At 35.0% G+C, this 22,038-nt stretch overlaps 2 protein-coding genes and 2 long non-coding RNA genes across 5 annotated transcripts in view; 2 read left to right on the top strand and 2 right to left on the bottom strand.

Moving 5' to 3' along the window:
* Positions 1 to 7,266: 7,266 nt before the first annotated feature.
* LOC111417131 (putative ATP-dependent RNA helicase DDX56) lies at positions 7,267 to 14,591 on the bottom strand. Its single transcript, XM_023049322.2, has 3 exons — positions 14,424 to 14,591; positions 13,620 to 14,368; positions 7,267 to 8,170 (listed from the first exon to the last, which is right to left on the bottom strand). The coding sequence occupies exons 1-3, from the start codon at positions 14,490 to 14,492 to the stop codon at positions 7,336 to 7,338; spliced, it is 1,653 nt and encodes a 550-aa protein (XP_022905090.2). The 5' UTR covers positions 14,493 to 14,591; the 3' UTR covers positions 7,267 to 7,335.
* Positions 14,482 to 15,919, top strand: LOC139429540 (uncharacterized). Its single transcript, XR_011640092.1, has 2 exons — positions 14,482 to 14,842; positions 14,909 to 15,919. It is a non-coding gene; the product is annotated as an uncharacterized lncRNA (long non-coding RNA).
* The window catches only part of LOC139429541 (uncharacterized), a 46,464-nt gene continuing 40,024 nt past the window's right edge, over positions 15,599 to 22,038 (bottom strand). The window contains exons 6-8 of the long non-coding RNA XR_011640093.1: positions 18,465 to 18,640; positions 17,941 to 18,375; positions 15,599 to 16,136 (exon numbers count right to left, since the gene is read on the bottom strand). This is a non-coding gene — a long non-coding RNA (uncharacterized lncRNA). The remainder of the gene's footprint in view (positions 16,137 to 17,940; positions 18,376 to 18,464; positions 18,641 to 22,038) is intronic.
* Positions 20,960 to 22,038, top strand: part of LOC111417132 (A-type potassium channel modulatory protein KCNIP1) — a 42,671-nt gene continuing 41,592 nt past the window's right edge. Inside the window, exons 1-2 of one of the 2 annotated variants that reach the window (XM_071195323.1) lie at positions 20,962 to 21,073; positions 21,183 to 21,509. In XM_071195323.1, the coding sequence (XP_071051424.1) occupies positions 21,354 to 21,509 (156 nt within the window). In that variant the 5' untranslated portion in view covers positions 20,962 to 21,073; positions 21,183 to 21,353. Of the gene's footprint in view, positions 21,510 to 22,038 lie in introns of both variants that reach the window. The other variant, XM_023049323.2, reaches the window with a different exon arrangement.

The raw sequence follows: 22,038 nt of genomic DNA, 5'->3' as shown, positions 1-22,038 counted from the left end.
GAAACTGCTGGCAATACAGAGAAAGGTGTTCAGTTTGAAAATTAAATATTTTGGTTTTAAATTAACCCGTTTATGTCCGAATTAATTTTTTTTTAATTTAAAGAAGGTCAGTTTCAGTGTTGTTAAATACCCGGGTATTTATTTTGAAGGGTAAATTTCCTGGATATATATCCGGGGGTATTTACCCAAGATGGGTATTTAGAAGTATTTATAAAATTTAATTTAAATTGAGTTGATGGCAGTTTTGCAAGCACTTCCAGAATGCAGAGTCGATTATCGATATACCAAACTTATTTATAACATCTACAAGAATGCTACAATGACGGTAAAATTGCATGAAAGTTCTGAAGAGAGTAGAAACAGTAAAGTACTGATTATGAGTAAAACAAGGCGATACACTATTGAACCCAAATTGTTCATCACAGTCCTGAAGAGTGCATTTAAAAAACTGGATTGGACCCAAAAAGGCATAAACATTGATGGCAACTGCTTAAGTAATCTGCGCTACGCGGACGAATAGTTCTCATTTCGAGAAACGAGAAATCAAAATTTATGATAAATCTTATTCCCAGCTCTAACATCAACATTGGGGATAATGAGATGGAGAGGGTTGTTAGCTATGTATATCTTGGCTATGAGGCTCGTGTATCGAGAGATAAACAAGCGAACTAAACAAAAGGATCACACTCGTATGGGCAGCCTACGGAAAACTTAAAGACATCTTCAAGAGCTATATTCCTATATACAAGGTGTCATTTTGTTGTAAGCGATATTTTTTTGAATAACTTGAAAACAACTCAATGTTTTGTTTGGATTCTATCATTTTATTGAAATTTAGCTTTCCCCAGCTGTCATCACAAAATCGGCCCTTTTTTCGACGTTTTTCATCACTTTTACGAGTGGTTCGGGCGTTATTTCGGCGATTTCTTGGCGTATGTTGGCCTTAAATTGCTCTAGTGTCTGGCTTGTTGACATAAACCTGGCTCTTAAGATATCCCCACAGGAAAAAGTCAGGAGGCATTAAATCAGGCGAACGCACCAGCCAATCATAATCGTCATAATTTTCGTTATCAATCAATTTGGAAACATAGTCCGCAGCAAATCCATTGTTAATAGAGGAGTATAGCATGTTACACCATCTTTCTGGAACCAGTAGTTCTCTATGCCATTTTCTTTGAGTGCAGTTAACCGACACCGTCGCGCCGTTGTCATGCTCTTGAATATCGACACTTATAGCAGCTCTTAACTTTGTTAAAGAATCTCTGGCATTGAACGACTGCGATATTTTACTCTATACACGCGTTGAGCAAGCGTAACTTTTATGGATATAAAATTTCTGCACATTCTTTAGATGTGTGGTTAAAATTATACTACAATGACGTTTCCAATGCGCCATCACACATGGCGATTTGACAGAAGGCTTAAAGTAACGGAAAGATAGATAGAGAGGTCGATGCTGGGTGTAACCCTGGGGGACTATATACTAAATGAAGACCTATGAAGAAGAACTGGCGTAAATGATGTGGTCAACATTGTGGCAAAGCTTGATGATAATAACCATAATCTAACTCTGATCTAAATTAGGACAGATTCGTCTGATGATAATACGTTTTCGATCGTTGGCAATTCCTCGTCATCTTCCTCTTCATTTTTTTCGGAGCCTGATATATTTTTGCTTGTATCACTTTTATACGTACTGTTTGGGTATTTACCCTGGGCCTGGGTAAATACCCGGATAAATACCCATTTTATAAATACCTACCCGCAGGGTATTTACCCAGCGCCCATCACTGGTCAGTTTCAAGCAAAAATTACACTAAGAAAATTCGAGATGTTCCAGCCGAATAGAAACTTTCGGGTTTAGTCGCACGTCTGTCAGCATGGCTAAACCCGAATGATTCTAGTTCTAGGTTTTTAGTTAGTTCTAGTGATAATGCTAGTGTAAAACTAGAACTAACACTAGACCTAGAACTAGAAAGTTTCGGGTTTAGCCGTGCGTCTGAAGTAATATCTTATGCTAACCTATCACTGCCACTAGAACTAACACTACACCGAGAACTAGAAACATTCGGGTTTAGTCGCAGCAATTTCTTTTTTATATTTTTCCGTAATCGTTAAGCACTTTAATTTTCGCTTATTATTAGCCATTTTAAACACACTAGACACCACCTAGCAGCTTGAACAATAGCGAATGTTACGGCTTTCCGTAGGACTTTACCGGATTCGTTTGCACCATAAAATCACCCAAATAAAAAAAAATTACTTACAGAACGGATTCGAATATTTCATGCTTTGGTAAATTCGACTTATAGAAGTAAAAGTTGAAGAAATTCCATAGTAGTTCAGTTCGAGTTACAGAGAAATTCGAGTTAGGGAAATTTGACTTAGGCCCACTTTTACCACCTCATGATAAATTTATCCGATAGATAAATTGGCGCTCTAAGGTCCATTACTACCATCTTTTAGTTAAATTTCTCTTATAGATAAACCCATCTACTAGCCAATCAGAGCGCGTAAAATAGCCGTAACCGGGGTAATAATCCCTTAGATAGCTTAACCAGAAGATGGTAGTAACGAGCCTAAGATCCATTACTGGTTTATCTATAAGATAAATTTACCTAAAAGATGGTAATAATAGACCTTAGCCAATGAGGGCGCTTAAAACCGCTGTAACCATGGTAATTATCTATCGGTTAAATTTATCAAGAGGTGGTAAAAGTGGGCCTTAGAGAAATAAAACACATTTGAAACGTAGGCAAACCGTTGCTTCTACGCATTCACTAGAAAATTTCGGGTTTAGCCGATATTTTCTAGTTCTAGGTCTAGTGTTAGTACTAGTTTTACACTAGCATTATCACTAGAACTAACAAAAGACCTAGAACTAGAAACATTCGGGTTTAACCGCACGTCTCTCAAGACGGCTAAACCCGAAGGATTCTAGTTCTAGGTGTTGTGTTAGTTCTAGTGATAATGTAAAACTAGAAGTAACACTAGACCTAGAAAGTATCAGGTTTAGCAACATATGCAACATAGTGATATTTTATGCTAACTAGCGCTAGTTACCACCTACCAGCCGTCTTAAGAGGTACAGCTAAACGGAATGTTTCTAGTTCTAGTATTAGTTCTAATTTTATTTATTATTCAGCGCTAGATTATTGTATATTTTTATTGAGCTATAACGGACACTGCCTTCCCTGTATTAACCCGTTATATCGAGGTTTTAGTGTAATGTCAAATTATATTGACCTATTGCTCTGCGGTTGTGTGAAGCGAATAAGTAGCTTTCTTTATTTTCGTTTTAATAAGTTGTATTTAGTTGTAACTTTGGACAATAAACGACTATTTATTTACACCGCTGGCACGTTAATTAGCACACCCTTACAAATTCAAATAATACTATCCATATATCGAACTATAACGGCATTTTAACATAATTTTTGATTTGTTTGTATTGACTTATACTGTATCGTTTGTAATGAATTTGTTGTAGTAACCTTTTATCGCTGCGTAAATTGTTATACGTCTTTTTTCGCAAATATGTTTACTATAAATTAGCATTTTAATTACTACACCTTTGACATTGGCAATGTCTGATTCGTATAAAGTTCGTATTGATAGTTGAATTTGATTTAAAAGCAGTATAAATGTCAGTTAAGTCAATTTAAACGAAAATTGTTTAAACATCATTGAGTTGTTTAAGATGTTTGAGAAAGAAAAAAATATAAGTAAAATTGGCCGATCTATTGGGAGTTCGCGTAAAAAAGTTCAAAATGCACTCAAGCATTATCGAAATAATAAAAGTTTTTCTAATCAAAAATGATCAAGACGCAGAAAAACCGGAAAAACGGAAGATGCCCTAATTGTCCGACAGGTGCTCAAAGATCCTTCCGTTACTTCTTCACAGATAAGAGCCAGAATGTAGCAGGAACATGATGTCAACTTGCAAGTAGGACTATCAGACAACGACTTCTGGAAAACAATCTCCGGGGATGCTAAAGTTTAAAAAAAATCGAAGGTAACCGTAAAAAGCGCTTGGAATTTGTAAAAAGCCATATTGAATCTCTTCCCTTTTTCTGGAATTGAGTAATTTGGAGCGACTAATCTAAATTCAATCTATACAGACCTGATGGGAGATGTTACGTGCGACGTCCTTCAAATAAACAGTTAGAGCCAAAGTACACGACAAAGACAGTGAAATTGTTTCGATTTTATGCACTTTTAACTAGATGCAGTACGGTGTACTAATTAGCGTGTCACCCCTGTATTGAGCTACTACATGAGGTTATGCAACTGGTAACCTTTTTTTGTTTTAATACCCACCTTTTTACTCCACATTCTAAAAGCGTACAATCATAAGTACTGACCATCAGAACTATTCTATTATCATGCCAGCTTGTGATGGTTAGTTTATTGGAACCATCTGTACAATAGTCATAGACACCTCTGTCCTTTTCTACCACTTTTGAAGGCATTATGGGACACTTTTCAATTCCATTTTATTTGATAGTTCCCGTAGATCCATATCTTTTTCCTGTAAATGATTCAGTACAGCAGACCCTCCTACACCAAATGCCGGTTCCTTTATACGTCGCATTATCTTCTTTATCAGCTGAAGTACGAGCTGCATTTTCTCTCGTCCGTTTTTTTCATATTAATATTTTAAAAATTGTATTTCCCCGTGCTTACCAAAGTATGGAACCATACTCTCATCAACACTTAGCTATATTCTACATCTAGGAACAACACAATAGACAGATAATAGTAATATGGCCAAAAAACACTTTATTTCTTCAATGGAATCTCGGAAATTAAGTTCACCTTTTTGTTGTGCATATAACGTCGTCATTTCTGCCAAAAATGATATAACACTATCACCGTTTATATTCAATCTGATCCTGTTTTTGTGGAGTCTGATTTCCCCGATCATAGTCTTTGTTTGTCAGTGGAGAGCTTCAGCTTGGAGGAGATTGAGGATGCGTTGAAGCGTACAAAGAATACTCTTACTGCTGGAGCTTTTTACTGAAGGACTGTGCTTCGATTCTGGCCGCCCCATTGCTTTCGATTTTCAATCTGGTCCTGTCTACTTCTACCTTTCCGTCGTTATGGAAAGAGTCATACGTCTGTCCAATTTTGAAGAAGGGCAACCCTGCTGAGATTGTGAATTACAGGCCTATATCGCTGCTGTGTGGTTTCTCGAAGACTTTTGAAAACGTTCTTTTCAAGCACATCTCATATCATTTAAACAAGTACATAAGCCCAGTCCAACACGGATTTGTTTGTGGTCGATCCACTGTCACCAATCTGACATGCTTCGCCCAATTTGTTGCTGATGTAATCGACGCTAGAGGGCAGGTAGATGCTGTGTATCTCGACTTTCGGAAGGCGTTTGATCAGCTGGATCACTTTATCTTATTGAAAAAGCTGAGTAACTTTGGATTAAGTGCCCCTCTGTTGTCGTTAATGAAATCTTATTTGCTAGGTCGGCAGCAATTTGTTAATTACGGCGGCTTCACTTCCAGAGGATTTTCTCCAACTTCAGGGGTTCCCCAGAGATCCAACCTCGGTCCATTGCTGTTCCTGGCTTTTATTAATGACATAACCGAGATCTTGGATTGTGAGAAGCTGCTATTCGCTGATGATTTGAAGTTATTCTCGGCTGTTGGGGAACTCGGCGATTGTGAACGCTTGCAGGAAAACCTGATTCGTGTTAAGCGTTGGTGCCTTAGCAACTGTCCATCACTTAATATTTCTAAATGTTTTACCATGACATTTTCTAAAAAATTTAACACAATTGACTGTGCATATTACTTGGCCAATCAACCGTTGATGTCCGAACGTAAGTGCTCTGACCTTGGGGTGCTGTTTGACAGTGGACTGACTTTTAACGAACACATTCTTAACTTAGTTGCTAATTGTTATAAAATTTACGGGTTTATTGTTCGGAACTGTAAGGGTATATTTTGCGCTGATTAGATCGCGGTTAGAGTATGCGGTAATTGTTTGGTATCCGTTCTATCAGTTTTACGCGAATGCGCTTGAATCTATACAAAAGACATTTTTAAAGTACCTATGCTTTCGACTGGATCGTGTTTACCCGCCTAGGGGTGCAGATTACGCGTTTCTCCTTTCGCGGTTTGGTTTTCTTTCACTACAACAGCGCAGAGTTGTTTACATAGTTAAATTTATTCATAAACTGTTGCATTATGATATCGATTGCGGCTGGTTGTTGGAAAGGTTATCCTTTCTTGTACCACGTCTCAACGCACGCTGTCCCCACACGTTCTATAATTGCCGTAGTAATAGTAACACTTTACGAAAATCTCCTGTCTCGTTAATGTCCGATTACGGCAATCGAGTTTCGCCGCATTGCGATATGTTTTTTGATTCCTTGAACACGGTGGTTGCAGTAACTTTGGATCATTTCGGCATGCAGTAGATTGTTAGTAGTTATGATTACGATTAGTTTATTATGTTATATTAGTTTGTATTTTTGCTTATAGCTATATCTTCTTCATTTAGTTAATTTAAATATTGTGATGTTACATTTTTTTTTCCTGTAACTGGGTGGTACCTGTGGGAAATAAAGTCCTATTATTATTATTATCATCGAGAAAAAGCACAAAGCATTCCACCGGATTAGCAGGAATCGGAAATAAGATCGGATTTTTCCAGTTTTTTCTTTTCGGTAACTTCTTTTGTATTTCTGACAAAGTTTCGTTGTCACTATTTGACTCCTTGTCAGTGTCGCTATCACCAATTAGTTATTGATCAATTAGTCGTTGTAGAAGTCTGTATTGCCGCTATCTTCTGCACTTTCAGCACCATCATTTGGAGGAGTGATAAAAACATCAGCGGCCCAAAAATCCTCGTCTTCTATTACTTGAATGAGTTCTGCAGTTGTGAGGGGTCTAAAATTATTAAAAATCTTTATGGACCCGTTTAGCCCATACTTCCAATATTGGAACTTTTTGGAAAAAGTGTTTTTTTTTTGTACTTATCGTATTTGTCACTATAGATGATCACACATTTAACAATTAACAACACATTTAAATTGTTAGGGCAATAAACACAACGTAAAATAATAAATTTCCAACTTTTTTTTCGTTAAAGGCACAATAATTCGTCAAACAATCACTCTCACTAATCAACATGTTTACTGGAAACGTGTTGCTACCTGCAAAATCACGTCAAACAACAAAGCGTGGGGGGAAGAAAAATAGGAGTGTTTCATTATTGGAACTGTGGGCATAAACGGGTTAAAGTTAATTAATTAAAACTTATCTTTATTTATTTATCGAAAATCTTATTTAAATCGACAAATTAAGAACGTTTATTTCACGAAGTTTTTTTCTTTTTTTGAAAGCCTTCAAATTTCATACTAAGTAAAGGATTGCGTTTCTTAGCTTGATATTTACTTGAAGAACTCTCCCCAATTTTTTTAAACACTCCTTTCCGTTTCCTCTTTTTCCCCACACCCGCTAAATTTTTTAAAGTTGGGGGAACGATATAATCGGGAACATCGGCTAAATGCTGCTGAATTCGAACTGTGTGTAAAGCTTTATCGTGGCGTAACACTTTTAAATCGTTCGGGTTATCCTCGAAATAACTTTTTAATTTTTTGCAATTAAATATTTCTTGTTTAATCTCTTTCAAGCGAGCCTCTCGGACTGCTATTCTTGTCACGGCGCGCCACGCATCTTGCGCGCGATATTTAAAAGGTTCAACTTCCTCTAATTTAAATTGATACTTTTTAAAAACTGATTCTTCGGTGTTGTGCCCCGTTTTTAAACATTTCTCAACATCTTCATGTAACCCTTGTTCTTTTATGCTAACAAACGATAAAACACTTCCTTGATTATTCCCTCTTGCGGTTCTTCCAGCTCTATGGACGTAAGATTGAGTATCGAGAGGAAAATCGAAGTTAATAACATTTGCAACGAATTGAAAATCGATTCCTCGCGAAACCCCGCTTTCTTTATCTTTCCTCCTTTTCGATTTTTTACGATCAACAAATTCACCAGGTTGTTCTAAAGCTTTCTCATCGGAAGCTACGATTATGTTATAAACACCTTGGTTGAATTGGTTCACGGAATGGCATCGAGTTTTAGCTGGAAGCTCGGAGTTTAAAACGCAAGTTGGAATTCCAAATTGCTCTAAATACAATTTTATTCTAAAAAAGAAAATTTTATTCATTTTTTTTAAACTTCGTGCGGGCGCGCTGTCATAAACTGTATGAGAATTTTCGTTTTTATAATATATCTCCTTACATTATGCATTTGAAAGGATTTAACGCTAAAGTATTCATGTAACTATGTATTTTGAATATGATGAAATAAAATATATTGACGTTGTCTTTATGGCAAAAAAAAGTTATAAAAGACAAAAAATTTACACATTAATTGCTGAGTTATAAGGCCGTATTTATATTATGGGATGTATTAAGGCAGCGTTTCTTAAACTGTGTTCTGCGTAGAACACTCAAGGGTTCCGTGAATCGTACGTGATATTTTTTACATAATATCAGCTTCAACGTCTAGTTGTTTTAAAAAAACATATTTCTGAACACAATGACACCGATACAAATCAAATCGCCCCAAAAGAAAATAAGCCAGTTATAAATGCTTGTACAAGTGCACTAAGTGTACTAAAAAACATAGGAGATATGATGAAAGTTATATATCCTTACGATTTATGAACAGTAATGCTAATCCGCAGTGCATTATATGCAGCAAAGTACTTCCAAATAGCTGTATGGCTCCAAGATGCGTCGACATTTGGAATCTGTTCATGAGGACCTTAAAGAAAAAAATGTTGAATTTTTCAAGCGAAAATGTGACGAACTTGTAAAGTTCAAACCACAAAAACGATTAATGAAAAAGCAACTGAGGCTTCTTACTTGGTCAGTTATCAAATAGCTCAACGCGGATAAGCCTACTCAATTGCGGAAAATCTTGTAAAACCTTGCGCTATGGAGATGGTAAAATGTATGTTAGATGAAAAATCAGCAGAAGAAATAGGTAAGATCCCACTATTGAATGAGACGATAGCTCAGCGCATCAGAAATGTAGCAACCAATACAGGGTCATCCACGACGACCGTCCATTAGAACTTTACAGGGTTCTGGCGAAAATAAAAATTTGAAAATTCAGATTTAAGTATTATCAATTGCGTTCTCTTCGACTAAAATATTTTCAGATATCTAACACTTCCGATTATACTGGAAGTCGCCACCTACTTTATTTTTTTAAATGGAACACCCTATATATTTTTACATATTTGGATTTATCTATTTACCAGCAGACATTTGTTCAAAAAATCAGAGAACACTCGATTTTTGGGATATCAATTTAGGATTCAGAACATGCTTAAGCAACATGATGGAGTATGTTTTGGTGCCGAGTACGGCTGTCTAGAACATTTGGTCACTTTACTATGGCATATTAACTTTTCGAAACTTGGAAGTACCATAACTTCATTTTTTTAAATGGCACCCCCCATATTTTATTACATAGTCGTCTTCGGTGTCTCATTTTACATCTTTTATATCCAATGTGTCCTATACCTAACATTTATAGTTTGGGAGATAATTAGAGCTTTTTGAAAAATTCACACATATATCGATATTTAACCTAGTGTGCCATGAATTAAGTGCCTAGTGTGACCTAGTGAATAACCAAATGAAGTGGGGGTTTGAAAATGTACAGACTTGTGATGTTTGATGCCAGCTTTTTAACTAAAGTATTTTCAGGTTCCGGGTACTTGTGGTTACACCAGAAGTGACAATTTTCATATTTCAAATGGAACACCCTGAGTTTTATTAAATTTTTCAATCAAAAATGTCAACTACAACGTTACTTTTTATAATTTATAAATCATCTACCTTGACCGCCGGAAAAAAAATTTTGTGTTGGGAATGTTCTTGTGATTATGTATTATCAGAGGATGAGTAAGGAAAGAGTAAACAGTTTGACATTTATTAAAGCTATGGTTTATTTCTGTTGGTGCGATGACTAGGTTACTTTTTGTAGTGATCTGACGTTTGGAATTTAGTAATGAGGATTATTTGAATCTGATAATAATTTATGGAGAGTGCAACCAAATAATTGCGAGTACGTGTCGGCTGCAACATACAAGTAGCCTAAAATTGAACAAAAATTTCAAAAATTTAATGAAATACAGGGTGTTCCATTTGAAATATGAAAATTGTCACCGCTTCCGGTGTAATCACAAGTACCCGGAACCTGAAAATATTTTAGTAAAAAGCTGGCATCAAACAACATCACAAGTCTGCAAATTTTCAAAAGGCCACTTCATATGGTTATTCACTAGGTCACACTAGGTATTCATGGCACACTAGGTTAAATATCGATATATGTGCGAATTTTTCAAAAAACCCTAATTATATCCCAAACTATAAATGTTAGGTATAGGACATATGGGATATAAAAGATGTAAAATGAGACACCGAACACAACTAAGTAATAAAATATGGGGGGTGCCATTTAAAAAAATTAAGTTATGGTACATCCAAATTTCGAAAAGTTAACGTGCCGTAGTAAAGTGACCAAACTTTCTAGACAGCCGTACTCGGCACCAAAACATACGCCGTCATATTGCTTACGTATGTTATGCATGGTATAACCGGAAGTGCTAGAAATCTGAAAATATTTTAGCCGAAGAGAACGCAATTAATAATACTTAAATCTGAATTTTCAAATGTTTGTTTTGGCCAGAACCCTCTAAAGTTCTAATGGACGTTCGTCGTGGATGACCCTGTATAAAGAATGAGCTTACTTTCGCCTGAAATCATGCAAATTTGCATTACAAATGGACGAATCTACCGATGTAGCTAGACTCGCAACATTAATTATCTTCTGTTATGCAAATCTCTACCAACACGTACTACTAAACCAGAAATATTTAGTCTCCTAAATTCTTTTCTTGAAGACAATGAAATACCATGAGACAACTGCATCGATATCTATTAATCTAGCTTATTAAAAATATCGCCAAAAACTGTTCTAGCACTCACTGTATGCTACATAGCCAGACACTTGCTGCAAAGAAATTATCCCCCACTTATAAGAGGGCTCTCGATGAGGTGGTCAAAATCATTAATTTCATAAAATCTCGGCCTCTAAATAATCGTTTATTCAATGTCTCTTCTGTTACATACTGAAGTCAGATGGTTGTCACGAAGAAAGATACTAACCCGTGTTGTTTAAACTAAGGGACGAAGTACGTGCTTTTTTTAGAATATAATTTTGAATTAAAAAATCGATTATTTGATAAAAATTGGCTGCTTAAAATTGCATGTTTAACCGATATTTTTACGAAGATCAATAATCATAATTTAACACTTCAGAGCAAACAGGTAAATGTATTTAATGCTACCGAAAAAGTTCTTGCTTTCAAGACAAAGATAGAATTTTGGGTAATTTGTGTGCGCTCCAAAGAATATGATAGCTTCCCAACTATAAAAGACTTTCTGGAAGAGGAAAAGATTGAAATAGGGCAGACATTTATTGAAGAAATTCTTCAACACCTGAAAGGTTTGAGTGAAGCTTTTAATGAATATTTTCCGAATGACAGACAGATTAAATATCAACAAGAACTGTGGATTAAAAACCCATTTATTATCAATACACGACCTTCAACCATGTCATCAAAAGAATATGACACTTTGATTGAAATGACATCTCATTCATAGGTGCAAGAAAAATTTAAATCAATGCCGTTAGTGCAATTTTGGTGCAGTTTGAAAGATGAATATCCTCAATTGTCGCAAAAGGGCGTGTTGGTACTTTTACCTACTTACGGCTTTTATATGCTGTACTATATATACAGGGTGTGTCAAATATCTGGAATATAGCCAATAACTTCGCCATTTGTGGTTTTAAAGAAAAATGGAAACACAAGGTTCTTTATTAATCATGGTGCATTTTATGGCGATACTTGGTTGTTTGTATTGTTTTTTGTTTCGTCGCTATGGCAACCAATATTGTTATTTTAAATGGGATGCATATATTTTTTTGCATGCTTTGATAGATGATAAGTGCCTCTATGCAATGAACATAACAAATCATATGGTTGTAAAAGAAAAAAATCGAGAAAAAATGCGTTTTTTGAAAGTCTTAAATCAGCTAATTACAATCAAAGTAGGCGCCGAAATAACGCCGTTGACAGCTTTAAATACTAAAAAAAACTACAGTTTCAACAATTATGAATAATTAATAATGTATGGTCATTGGTAACTGGCTTCGGCCATCAACTTTTTGGAAGGTTTTTAACACTTCCGGTGTTAAATCTTTTTTTTAATATTTTGGATACTGCGGATTGTGTAATTTGTGTATCCGGGTAAATATTGTTGAACAGTGTACAAACTTCACTTTAAGTGCGTTTTCTATCACCTGCACTGTATTATTAATATTTGGATTCTTTGTCGTTGGCTTAATTGCGCCATATTTATTTAAACTGTCAATTTTTTTACATTTAAAGCTGTCAACGGCGTTATTTCGGTGCCTACTTTGATTGTAATTTGCTGACTTAAGACTTTCAAAAAACGCATTTTTTCTCGATTTTTTTTAATACAACCATATGATTTGATATGTTCATCGCGTAGAGGGATTTATCTTCTATTAAAATATGTAAAAAAAACATATGCATCCCATTTAAAACAACAATGTTGGTTGCTATAGCAACGAAACAAAGAACAATCTAAACAAGCAAGAAAAACATCGCCAAAAAATGCGCCACAATTAATAAAGAGTTTTTTATTTGAAACATTTTTCTTTAAAACCACAAATGGAGAAGTTATTGGCTATATTCCAGACATTTGACACACCCTGTATGTATGAAATGGGATTCTCAGCTTATGTGTCGACAAAAAATAAATATCGCAACAAACTGGACGCCAAAAAGAGAATTCAAATTTCATCCATAAAGCCTAATATTAAGTATATCTGGGGTAATAAAAAGCAGCGCCACTCTTCCCATTAAACGTTATTTTAACAACTTTTGTATTAATTTTGGAAGTACTTTTCGAAGCAAATAAATATTATTTAAAATATCTTTAATTAGTAAATGATAAGTGATGAATGATTCTAGAAAGACCTAGAACTAGAATCATTCGGGTTTAGCCGCCTTGAGAGACGTGCGGCTAAAACCGAATGTTTCCAGTTATAGGTCTAGTGTTAGTTCTAGTTTTACACTAGCACTATCACTAGAACTAACACTAGACCCAGAATTAGAAACATTCGGGTTTAGCCATGCGTATCTTAAGACGGACCCTTTTCCAAGCAAAATTTTTCTTCTGCAAAACTCCCCTATGCCTATACTATTAAGCTATGTTGCATTTTATGTGGGACAGTGCAAGTGCACAGTAGCATATCGCGACTTATATGAAATTCCCGGTATTTAATTTGTAAATGTTGTTAGATTTCAAAAATTAATCGTGTTCATTTTATATTTTTAAACAATTGTTTAATATAAATTAAATATTTTTACTAAAATATATTACTATTTTTATTAAATTGATAGGGATCTGATGTGATAAAATTTATGACAAGCGCCCGCTCGTGTTATAAAACGAAGATTAAGATTCGAAGATTAATACTTACTTATAACATTTATCAACGGTATTAACAAAAATAATCGTTTTTCCCCTAACTAAATGCAATTTTAATAAAGCATAAAGTATCGTAGCCTTTTCTAATTCTTCGGCGGCTAAATGATAATGAGTTAATTGAGTCGTCGGGGCCAAATCGGGTTCTTCTAATTTTAAAGTAACGGGATTATGCAAAACCAAACTTTTCAAGCTTTTAACGTCTTCACTTAACGTAGCCGAGGCTAAAATAGCTTGATAAATTTTGGGTAAATATTTTAAAAGGTCTTTAATTTCATCTTCGTAACCAAACGAAAACACCAAATCAGCTTCGTCGATAACTAACATATCTAAAGACTCCTTTATGTTTAAATTTCCTGCTTTTATGTGTTGTAAAGCCCTAGCTGGTGTGCTTATAACAATATCAGGTTTTTCAACCAACATCGGCTTTTGAACTTGTAAATCGGCTTTTGGTGCTATATCGATACATCGTACTTCTCTTGAACATTTTATGGTTAAACTTTCAACGACTTTACAGATTTGTTCGCATAATTCTTTACTTGGAGCCAAAATTAATGCCTTGGTTTCTTGGTGGATCGTAGTATCTTTCGAGCTTAAAATTTTTTGGATTACAGGGAGCGAAAAAGCAGCTGTTTTTCCAGATCCAGTTCGAGCTCGAACTAAAACATCTTTTCCTTCTAGTAACAAAGGAATTGCTTTTTCTTGTATTAAAGTTGGAATTTGCCATCCTAATTTCGCTATTGCCTAATAATTTGACGTTTTTAAAAGTTAGGTTGGAATCTGCTATTTTTTACTTTACCTTTAATATTCGATCATCTATTTCCATTTCGTGGAAATTTAATATCTTTTCATCGTTTTCTTCGTCCATTTTACTTTATTCGTTATTAATATTTTATTTTATAAATAAAATTTATTCAATGTGTCAAAAATTTGAGGTTAGGATATAACATACCCCTGGCACTTAATAGGAGCTAGGTTAACCATTGTGAACATAGTCACGAATGTTATTGTTAGTATAGAACCGACGCATTGATGGCGCTAGTGTTCGTTATATCGTTACCAACTTCAGGGGCGACTTAGGAAAGCTTTGTTTTGTTGACAATGACAGTTTGTTGGTGTAAGTTGATGTTTAAGAATTTTGTAAGTTTTCGGTGTTTTTTAAGTAATTTGTTACTATGTATTTTATTAAGGATGTTATTTTCCGAAGTTTTACTTATGGTAAGTACATTTAATTTAAGAGTTTTCTTTTTTTATAAATGTAACTTAAAAATGACAAATGTGTAGGTACATCTTTTTTAATAGAAAATTAGTGGAAGGAATTACGCTACGGATGAATGCAGAGAACGGTGTGGAACTTTTTACCGATTTCCAAACCTAAAACTATCCACAAATATTTTAACTAAGTGGATGGGAAGAATTATGGCAATATGAAGACATGAGAATTTACAGAAATGTTCATGGTGGAAAGCATTTCTCTAAGGAACATGTTGGATGGAATAGTAATAAGGAATAATAGTATGTTCTAGTTTTGCCGATGGTATGACAAGAGATTATGAGTTTATATATATATTTTATATATTATAAACATTATACATAGGTCTGTACCTACAGGCTTATACATGCATGTTATATATTATATATAATTAAATAAATGTTATAATATAATAATATACCATAATTATAATACTTATTATACTTATAACTTTTTATTTATTTAATTTCTGTGTTAGATAAAATACCATAGTAACATATTGTAAGCAATTTTGTTGGATCTTTATATATACAGCAATTAACCTTTGTGTAACATCAAATCAATGTTAAAATTTTAATATGACTGTTGTAACAATTGTACTTATACATTAAATTTTTATTTTATGAACGTTTTAGGATGAACCGATAGTCAGAATGTGATAAAGGTTTCAAATTGGAAACGAATTAGGAAAAATAACAAAAAAATAAAATAAGAGTATTGAATACTGTTAATACTAATAATAAACGTCTTTATTCAACATAAATTATAATGCAAAATAGAACATAAAGTGTCTATTCCAAATTACAGTGCACATATCTGAATTAATGTGAATTTTTCTGATATTGTTAACATTTCCAACTATTGTAATTGTAAATTTCAATTATTTTATTTATTATTATTTCTGTTTAAAACTTTATAACTAGAAAACTTTTTCTTTATTATCTAAGATTGATTTATTGTCTAAGTTTTAAGTTTTTTACTGTTCAAAACTGTACTTTTGTTTTACAACATTCAATATTTAAATAAAATTTTTAAGTATACAACATACACTTCTTAATTGCCCCAAAATCAAAAAATTATCTGAAAAGTTTTTTTAGAATAAAAAATATGTCACAGTTGAAATTGGCGGTATTTGATATTAGTATGGAATCAAGCATTTGGTGGCGCTAGTGCTGAGCGACAAAAATTCAACGCTAATGTCACATCTATACATTATCTATGGGATATAACACGCTTTTGCTTTTAAATTGTCACCGCCATCTATCAGATAAAAATTAAATTATTAATAATTAATTTTTTTTTAACTTTAAACATTATAAATTAAATTAGTTGAAACAATTTATTGTTTAAATTTAATTTTTTTTTTGATTTGGTAATTTAATTTTTTGTTAATAATTAAAATTAAACTATATAAAAATATTGATTGTGACGTTTGGGTTGCCTATATACCATATTTTGGAGACCATCCCATAAAATATCATCACAATTTGATTGCTTTTAGAAGTAATATCAAATATAATTAGCCGCAATCAGCCGCAATATGGTTTAATCCAATATCGAGATCGATGACGAGATCGAAAAATAGGTGGAGACTTGAGATGTGTATCAAAAAGTCACGAATAAAACCGTCGCGGCTAAATCCGAAGATTTCTAGATTTAGGTCTAGTGTTAGTTCTAGCTTTACTTTAACTATCACTACAACTAACACAAGGCCTCCAACTAAAATCATTCGTGTTTAGGTGCATGTCTCTCAAGACGGCTAAACCCGAATGATTCTTGTTCTAGGTGTTGTGTTAGTTCTAGTGATAGTGCCAGTGTAAAACTAGAACTAACACAAGACCTAGAACTAGAATCATTCGGGTTTAGCCGCACGTCTCTATAGAAGGCTAAACCCGAAGTATAAGTATAACCCCATAAGTTTTACACTGGCACTATCACTAGAACTAACACAAGACCTAGAACTAGAATCATTCGGGTTTAGCCGCACGTCTCTCAAGACGGCTAAACCCGAATGATTCTAGCTCTAGATCTTGTGTTAGTTCTACTAATAGTGTAAAATAAGAACTAACACTAGACCTAAAACTAGAAACGTTCGAGTTTAGCCGCACGTCTCTATAGAAGGCTAAACCCGAATGATTCTAGTTCTAGGTCTTGTGTTAGTTCTAGTGATAGTGCCAGTGTAAAACTAAAACGAACACAAGACCTAGAACTAGAATTATTCGGGTTTAGCCGCACGTCTTTCAAGACGGCAAAACTCGAATGATTCTAGTTCTAGGTCTTGTGTTAGTTCTACTAATAGTGTAAAACTAGAACTAACACTAGACCTAAAACTAGAAACGTTCGAGGTTAGCCGCACGTTTCTCAAGACGGCTAAACCCGAATGATTCTAGTTCTAGGTCCTCAGACGCACGGCTAAACTCGAAACTTTCTAGTTCTAGGTCTAGTGTTAGTTCTAGTTTTAGTTCAATAAAAATATACAACATAATGATATCTAATACTAACTAGCGCTACCTAACATTGTCTCTAGAACTAACATTTGACCCAGAACTAGAAATAACCTGGTTTAGCCGCCTTAAGAGATGCATGGCTAAACCGATCCCACATTTAAAAACAAGTTTTAGAACTTTTAACAAAATAATGTTTAATTTTACGTGTACCGAATATTGGTGAATAAAATCATCAGTGCTGATTTTATTGCTTATTAAGTATATTTCTAGTCTTCTAAAAATTATTATTGTTTGATGATTTTCTTTCCATTTTATGTCTAATAAATAAAATTCGTTTTTGCACTTAAATGGATTTTTATTTAAATTTTCTCTCAACCGGTACAAATATTCTTATGTAATTAAAATCTTATTCTTATGTAAATCTTAAATTTACATAAGAATATGTGTATCAATGTAGGTAATCTCCTGAAGATGCTGTAAATATATAACGAAACCGGTTGAGAGAAAATTTAAATAAAAATCCATTTAAGTGCATAAGGGCACAAATATACTGAGAAATTCCAGACAAGGGAACAACAGTATATTTTCCTTAAATTCACGTAATCTTGTAAACATACTAAGCTTTTCTATTTTTTGCAATTTCTGTTAGTTAACAGTTGTCCAATACATTCACATGTGACATTTTTACGTATTTTGTGAATATCCCTGCCAAATAATACAATGAGGCTTTAGCTTGGTTATCCAGATTTTCAGTATGGCTATGAGGTCCTTGTGCCTGAAGCATGTAGACATCTTGGATGCAGTTATTATTTATCCACCATGTTTCGTTTTCGTCTTCATTATCAGCTTTACCTGATTCTTGTTGTTGTTGATGTTGTTTGATTGATAATGTTCGGCTATAGTGAACCAAATAATTTGAATGTTTCAAGTCCTTTTGAAATTGTGAAAGAGAAACTAGTCTCATCGACGTTTTGAATTCTTTTGCGTCTGGTGTTGCTCGGCGGCTTCTAATCAACAAAAGCAAGTTGTCTATGGAATCTTGTATAAGCCTGCTTAAGAATACATAATTTTAAACCATTTGTGGATAAGCCGTAAAAACTATGTTTTTATCAAAAACATTTTAGTTAATATAGTAACTTACTGCTTCAACTAAAAAGAGGAGCCCTAGCCTGGTACACCGATGCTTCAAAAACAGTAAGATCTGGAGTAGGGATGGGCATCAGTGGACCAAATAGCCACATCAAATTGCCCCTCAGCTCGGACTTAACAATTTTCCAAGCAGAAGTTCTTGCTATAAACTTCTGCACCGCTTTGAACCTACAGAAGGGACAAAAAGGTGCATCCATAAACATTTTCACAGACAGTCGGGCCGCCTTAAAGGCAATTCAGGCCTACACGTGTGGCTCCGCACTGATCAGAGAGTGCACCAACAACCTGAGAGGACTCGCTAGGGGCAATGATGTTACCCTATGGTGGGTTCCAGGTCACAGCAACATTGAGGGCAATGAGAAGGCCGACAAGCTGGCCAAAGAGGCAGCAAACACGCCCTTCATTGGACCCCAACCTGGATGTGGACTACAAAAAAGCCACCTAAAAGAAATAATCAACAACTGGGAGGCTTCAAAGATAGCCTTACGCTGGAAAGAACTTCCAGGTCACAGACAAGCGAAGAGTATGATAACTCCGTCGCAAAACAAAACCAAAGAGGTTTTATGCCTCAGCAAAGGGGATCTAAGAACGCTCTGAGGCTACCTAACCGGCCATGTGCCCCTAAAATACCACCTCTTCCACATTGGACAAGCTGAGGATCAAACTTGTCGACTATGCAACGACGAGTCAGAAACTGCTGAACATATACTGTGCAATTGCGTCGCCAGAGGCCGTCTAAGGCACAACGTCTTCGGCAAAACTCCCCTGTTACCTACCGACATAAAGGTTCAAGACCTCAGGACAATACTAAGGTTCATTAAGGACCTACATTTGCCCTAAACCTTTGGAGGGCTAAAGTTACAATAGATCTTATAGGTCGCGGTAACGAGAGGGGCCGCCCACCTCAGTCCGGCAGCAATAATAATAATAATAATAACTTACTGCTGCTGCATTATTTGAATATAGCAATGCACAACTCAAATAAACATTCATTTTCTCGAAATGTATAGAATGTACAACGTTTTCTTTTCATTTAGGGAGCAACTTTAAAACATCGGTCCAATGTAAAAACTTAATGAAAGTTTAATGAAATAAACTAATGAAGCATTTAAACGGGTGGGACCGTACCCCGAGCTATCATCTCGCCAAGGAATTGTTAAAATATCCTTCAGCCGCAACAGCCCAGTTCTTCGTAGGGCTTGGTAAAAGAGCCCTTCGCACTGCCACAGGTCTCCTCACGGGACACTGTAAGGTAAATAAGCACCTTCAAAACATGAAGCTTGCTGACTCCCCTCTCTGTCGAGCCTGTGAACAGGATGACGAGACGGTTAAACACATCTTGTGTGATTGCTCCTCTTTGACCGACCTCAAAATGAGGGCCTTCGGGGAGGAATGGCCAACCACAGATGACATCAGGAATGCACCTCTAGGAGCTGTCCTAGCCTTTAGCAAATCCTTAGGCTGGTTGATGTGACCAGAGTGTGTAATGGGAGGATGCACAAGGGGCCCAATGGGGCCTAAGTGTGGCGTGCGGTTTTGCATGCACTCCCCAATCCATACATACATACAAACTAATGAAGCAATTTCCTCCATTTACAACTCCGAAGACAACAAGACGGCATTATTACAAGTGTAATTTTTTTGTAAACAAGCAGTAACATACACTGACAAGCTATCAAACCGCCAGTTTGGCTCGAATAGTTTAAAAATTTCATGCCAGATCACTTTAGTGATCTACTTAGGGACTTTAACGCTTTTAAATTATCACCGCCATCTATTAGATAAAAATTAAATTATTAATAATTAATTTATTTATTTTTAATTTAAACGTTATAAATTAAATGAATTGAAAGAATTTATTGTTTAAATTATTTTGCTAATTTAAGTGCTTGTTAATAATAAAACTTAAATTAAATAAAATAGTGATTGTGACGTTTGGGTTGCCTATATACCAGATATTTCGATACCACCCCTATAAAATATCATCATCACATTTTTATTGCTTTTCGAGTAATATCAAATATAATTAGCCGCAATACGGTATAATCTAATATCAGGATCGATGACGTGGTGGAAAAATAGGTGGAGACTTGAGATGTGTATCAAAAAATCATGAATAAAACATGAATTCTAGCTGGGGATGAATAAATTAAGCTCTGGTGGTCGTCGAGTTTAGTTTAAGTGGGATATTTAATAAAATAATAAGCCACGTTTAACGACTCGTTTAAAAATAAACCAGGAGAAATGCATTTTCTTATAATTTAATTTATTAATTAATAGATAACAACTTTCTATCCGATTCTAAAGTAAACAAACTAAGCAAGTTAGCAAAAAAAAAATCGTGATCACATTCGGTTTTACGATGAGTTTACCTGAAAGCTCCTACTAAAACCCACCGAGGAAGAATGAAAAAGGTCTGAAAACCGACTTCCTTCGTTATCCCGAAACGAAACGAACGCTGCCGATGGTGGAGCCGGGATCCCTGCCGGGCAGTAGTCGGTCCGGGTCGCTCCGGGACTCCGCCAAAATACGGACTCCAATTTAATCGAACGCTAACACAACCAGCAGAATACCACCGTTTAAAAAACCATCATTTCAAAAGTATTAAATGAATGAAACTTTCATCGAACCAACCGTTGAAATCGTTTCTCGAAAACTTCCGGGTATTTTTCGCGGTTTCGCTAAGATTTTTTCCTTTTTTTGATTTAAGACACGGATTTGTCCGTGAAAAGTGACAGATCCTGGCTAGGACAAAAAGGATGAGATAAGAAATATTTTCCTATGGATTCGAGGAAAAAATAGGAAAAATAATTCGAACTATTTGGGGGGATTTTTTTGTGGGGGGTGGGTTTGGTTGTTTTTTTGGGAAAAGTGAAGAATTATGGCTACGCCATCGGATAGTCCAATTGAAGAGGTTGTTTATGAAATCGAGCCAAGTAGAGTACCGAAACCGATTCCAGTTGCTTTAGAAGATTTGTGCAGATTGACCAAATTTACTAGACAAGAAATTAGGATTATGTATAGAGGATTTAAATCGGTGAGTATTCTTTTATAATGTTCATTAGTTTATGTAGTTTTCATTTATCTAGATAATGTATACATTTTAGAAATTAAACGTAACTTGTTGAGTTAGATATCATTTGTGTTGACGACTCATTGTAGTTGATCAAGACGTTTGAATCTAAAAATGCTAAATTGAAATCTTTGGGGGGATGTCTTGACCTCTCGAGTTAAGTCTATCGGGAATTCCTGAGAAAAGGAACTTTGCTCTACACTATCTAAAATCGGGGAGGTTTTAAATTCTTCAATGCGACATTGATGTCATTCAATTCTTTTCGTCTCGTCTGGTTGATTCAATTCAGAAAAGTATTGTAAGTTCTTCTCCCGTAAACTACGGGATCAAGTTGTAACATTTATTTCTAAATCAATGGGAGCAAACCTGAATGAATCAATTTTTAATGGGGAGATATTTTGGGGCGTCTATATTATTTATAAGATAGAAACTCTGGATTCTCTTCAACTCGATCGATGGGAGTCCTTATAGCCACAAATACAGGAATAGACGT

The sequence above is a fragment of the Onthophagus taurus genome, chromosome 3, assembly GCF_036711975.1.
Source record: "Onthophagus taurus isolate NC chromosome 3, IU_Otau_3.0, whole genome shotgun sequence".
NCBI lineage: Eukaryota > Metazoa > Arthropoda > Insecta > Coleoptera > Scarabaeidae > Onthophagus > Onthophagus taurus.
This window is presented reverse-complemented; position numbering and strand designations above follow the sequence as displayed.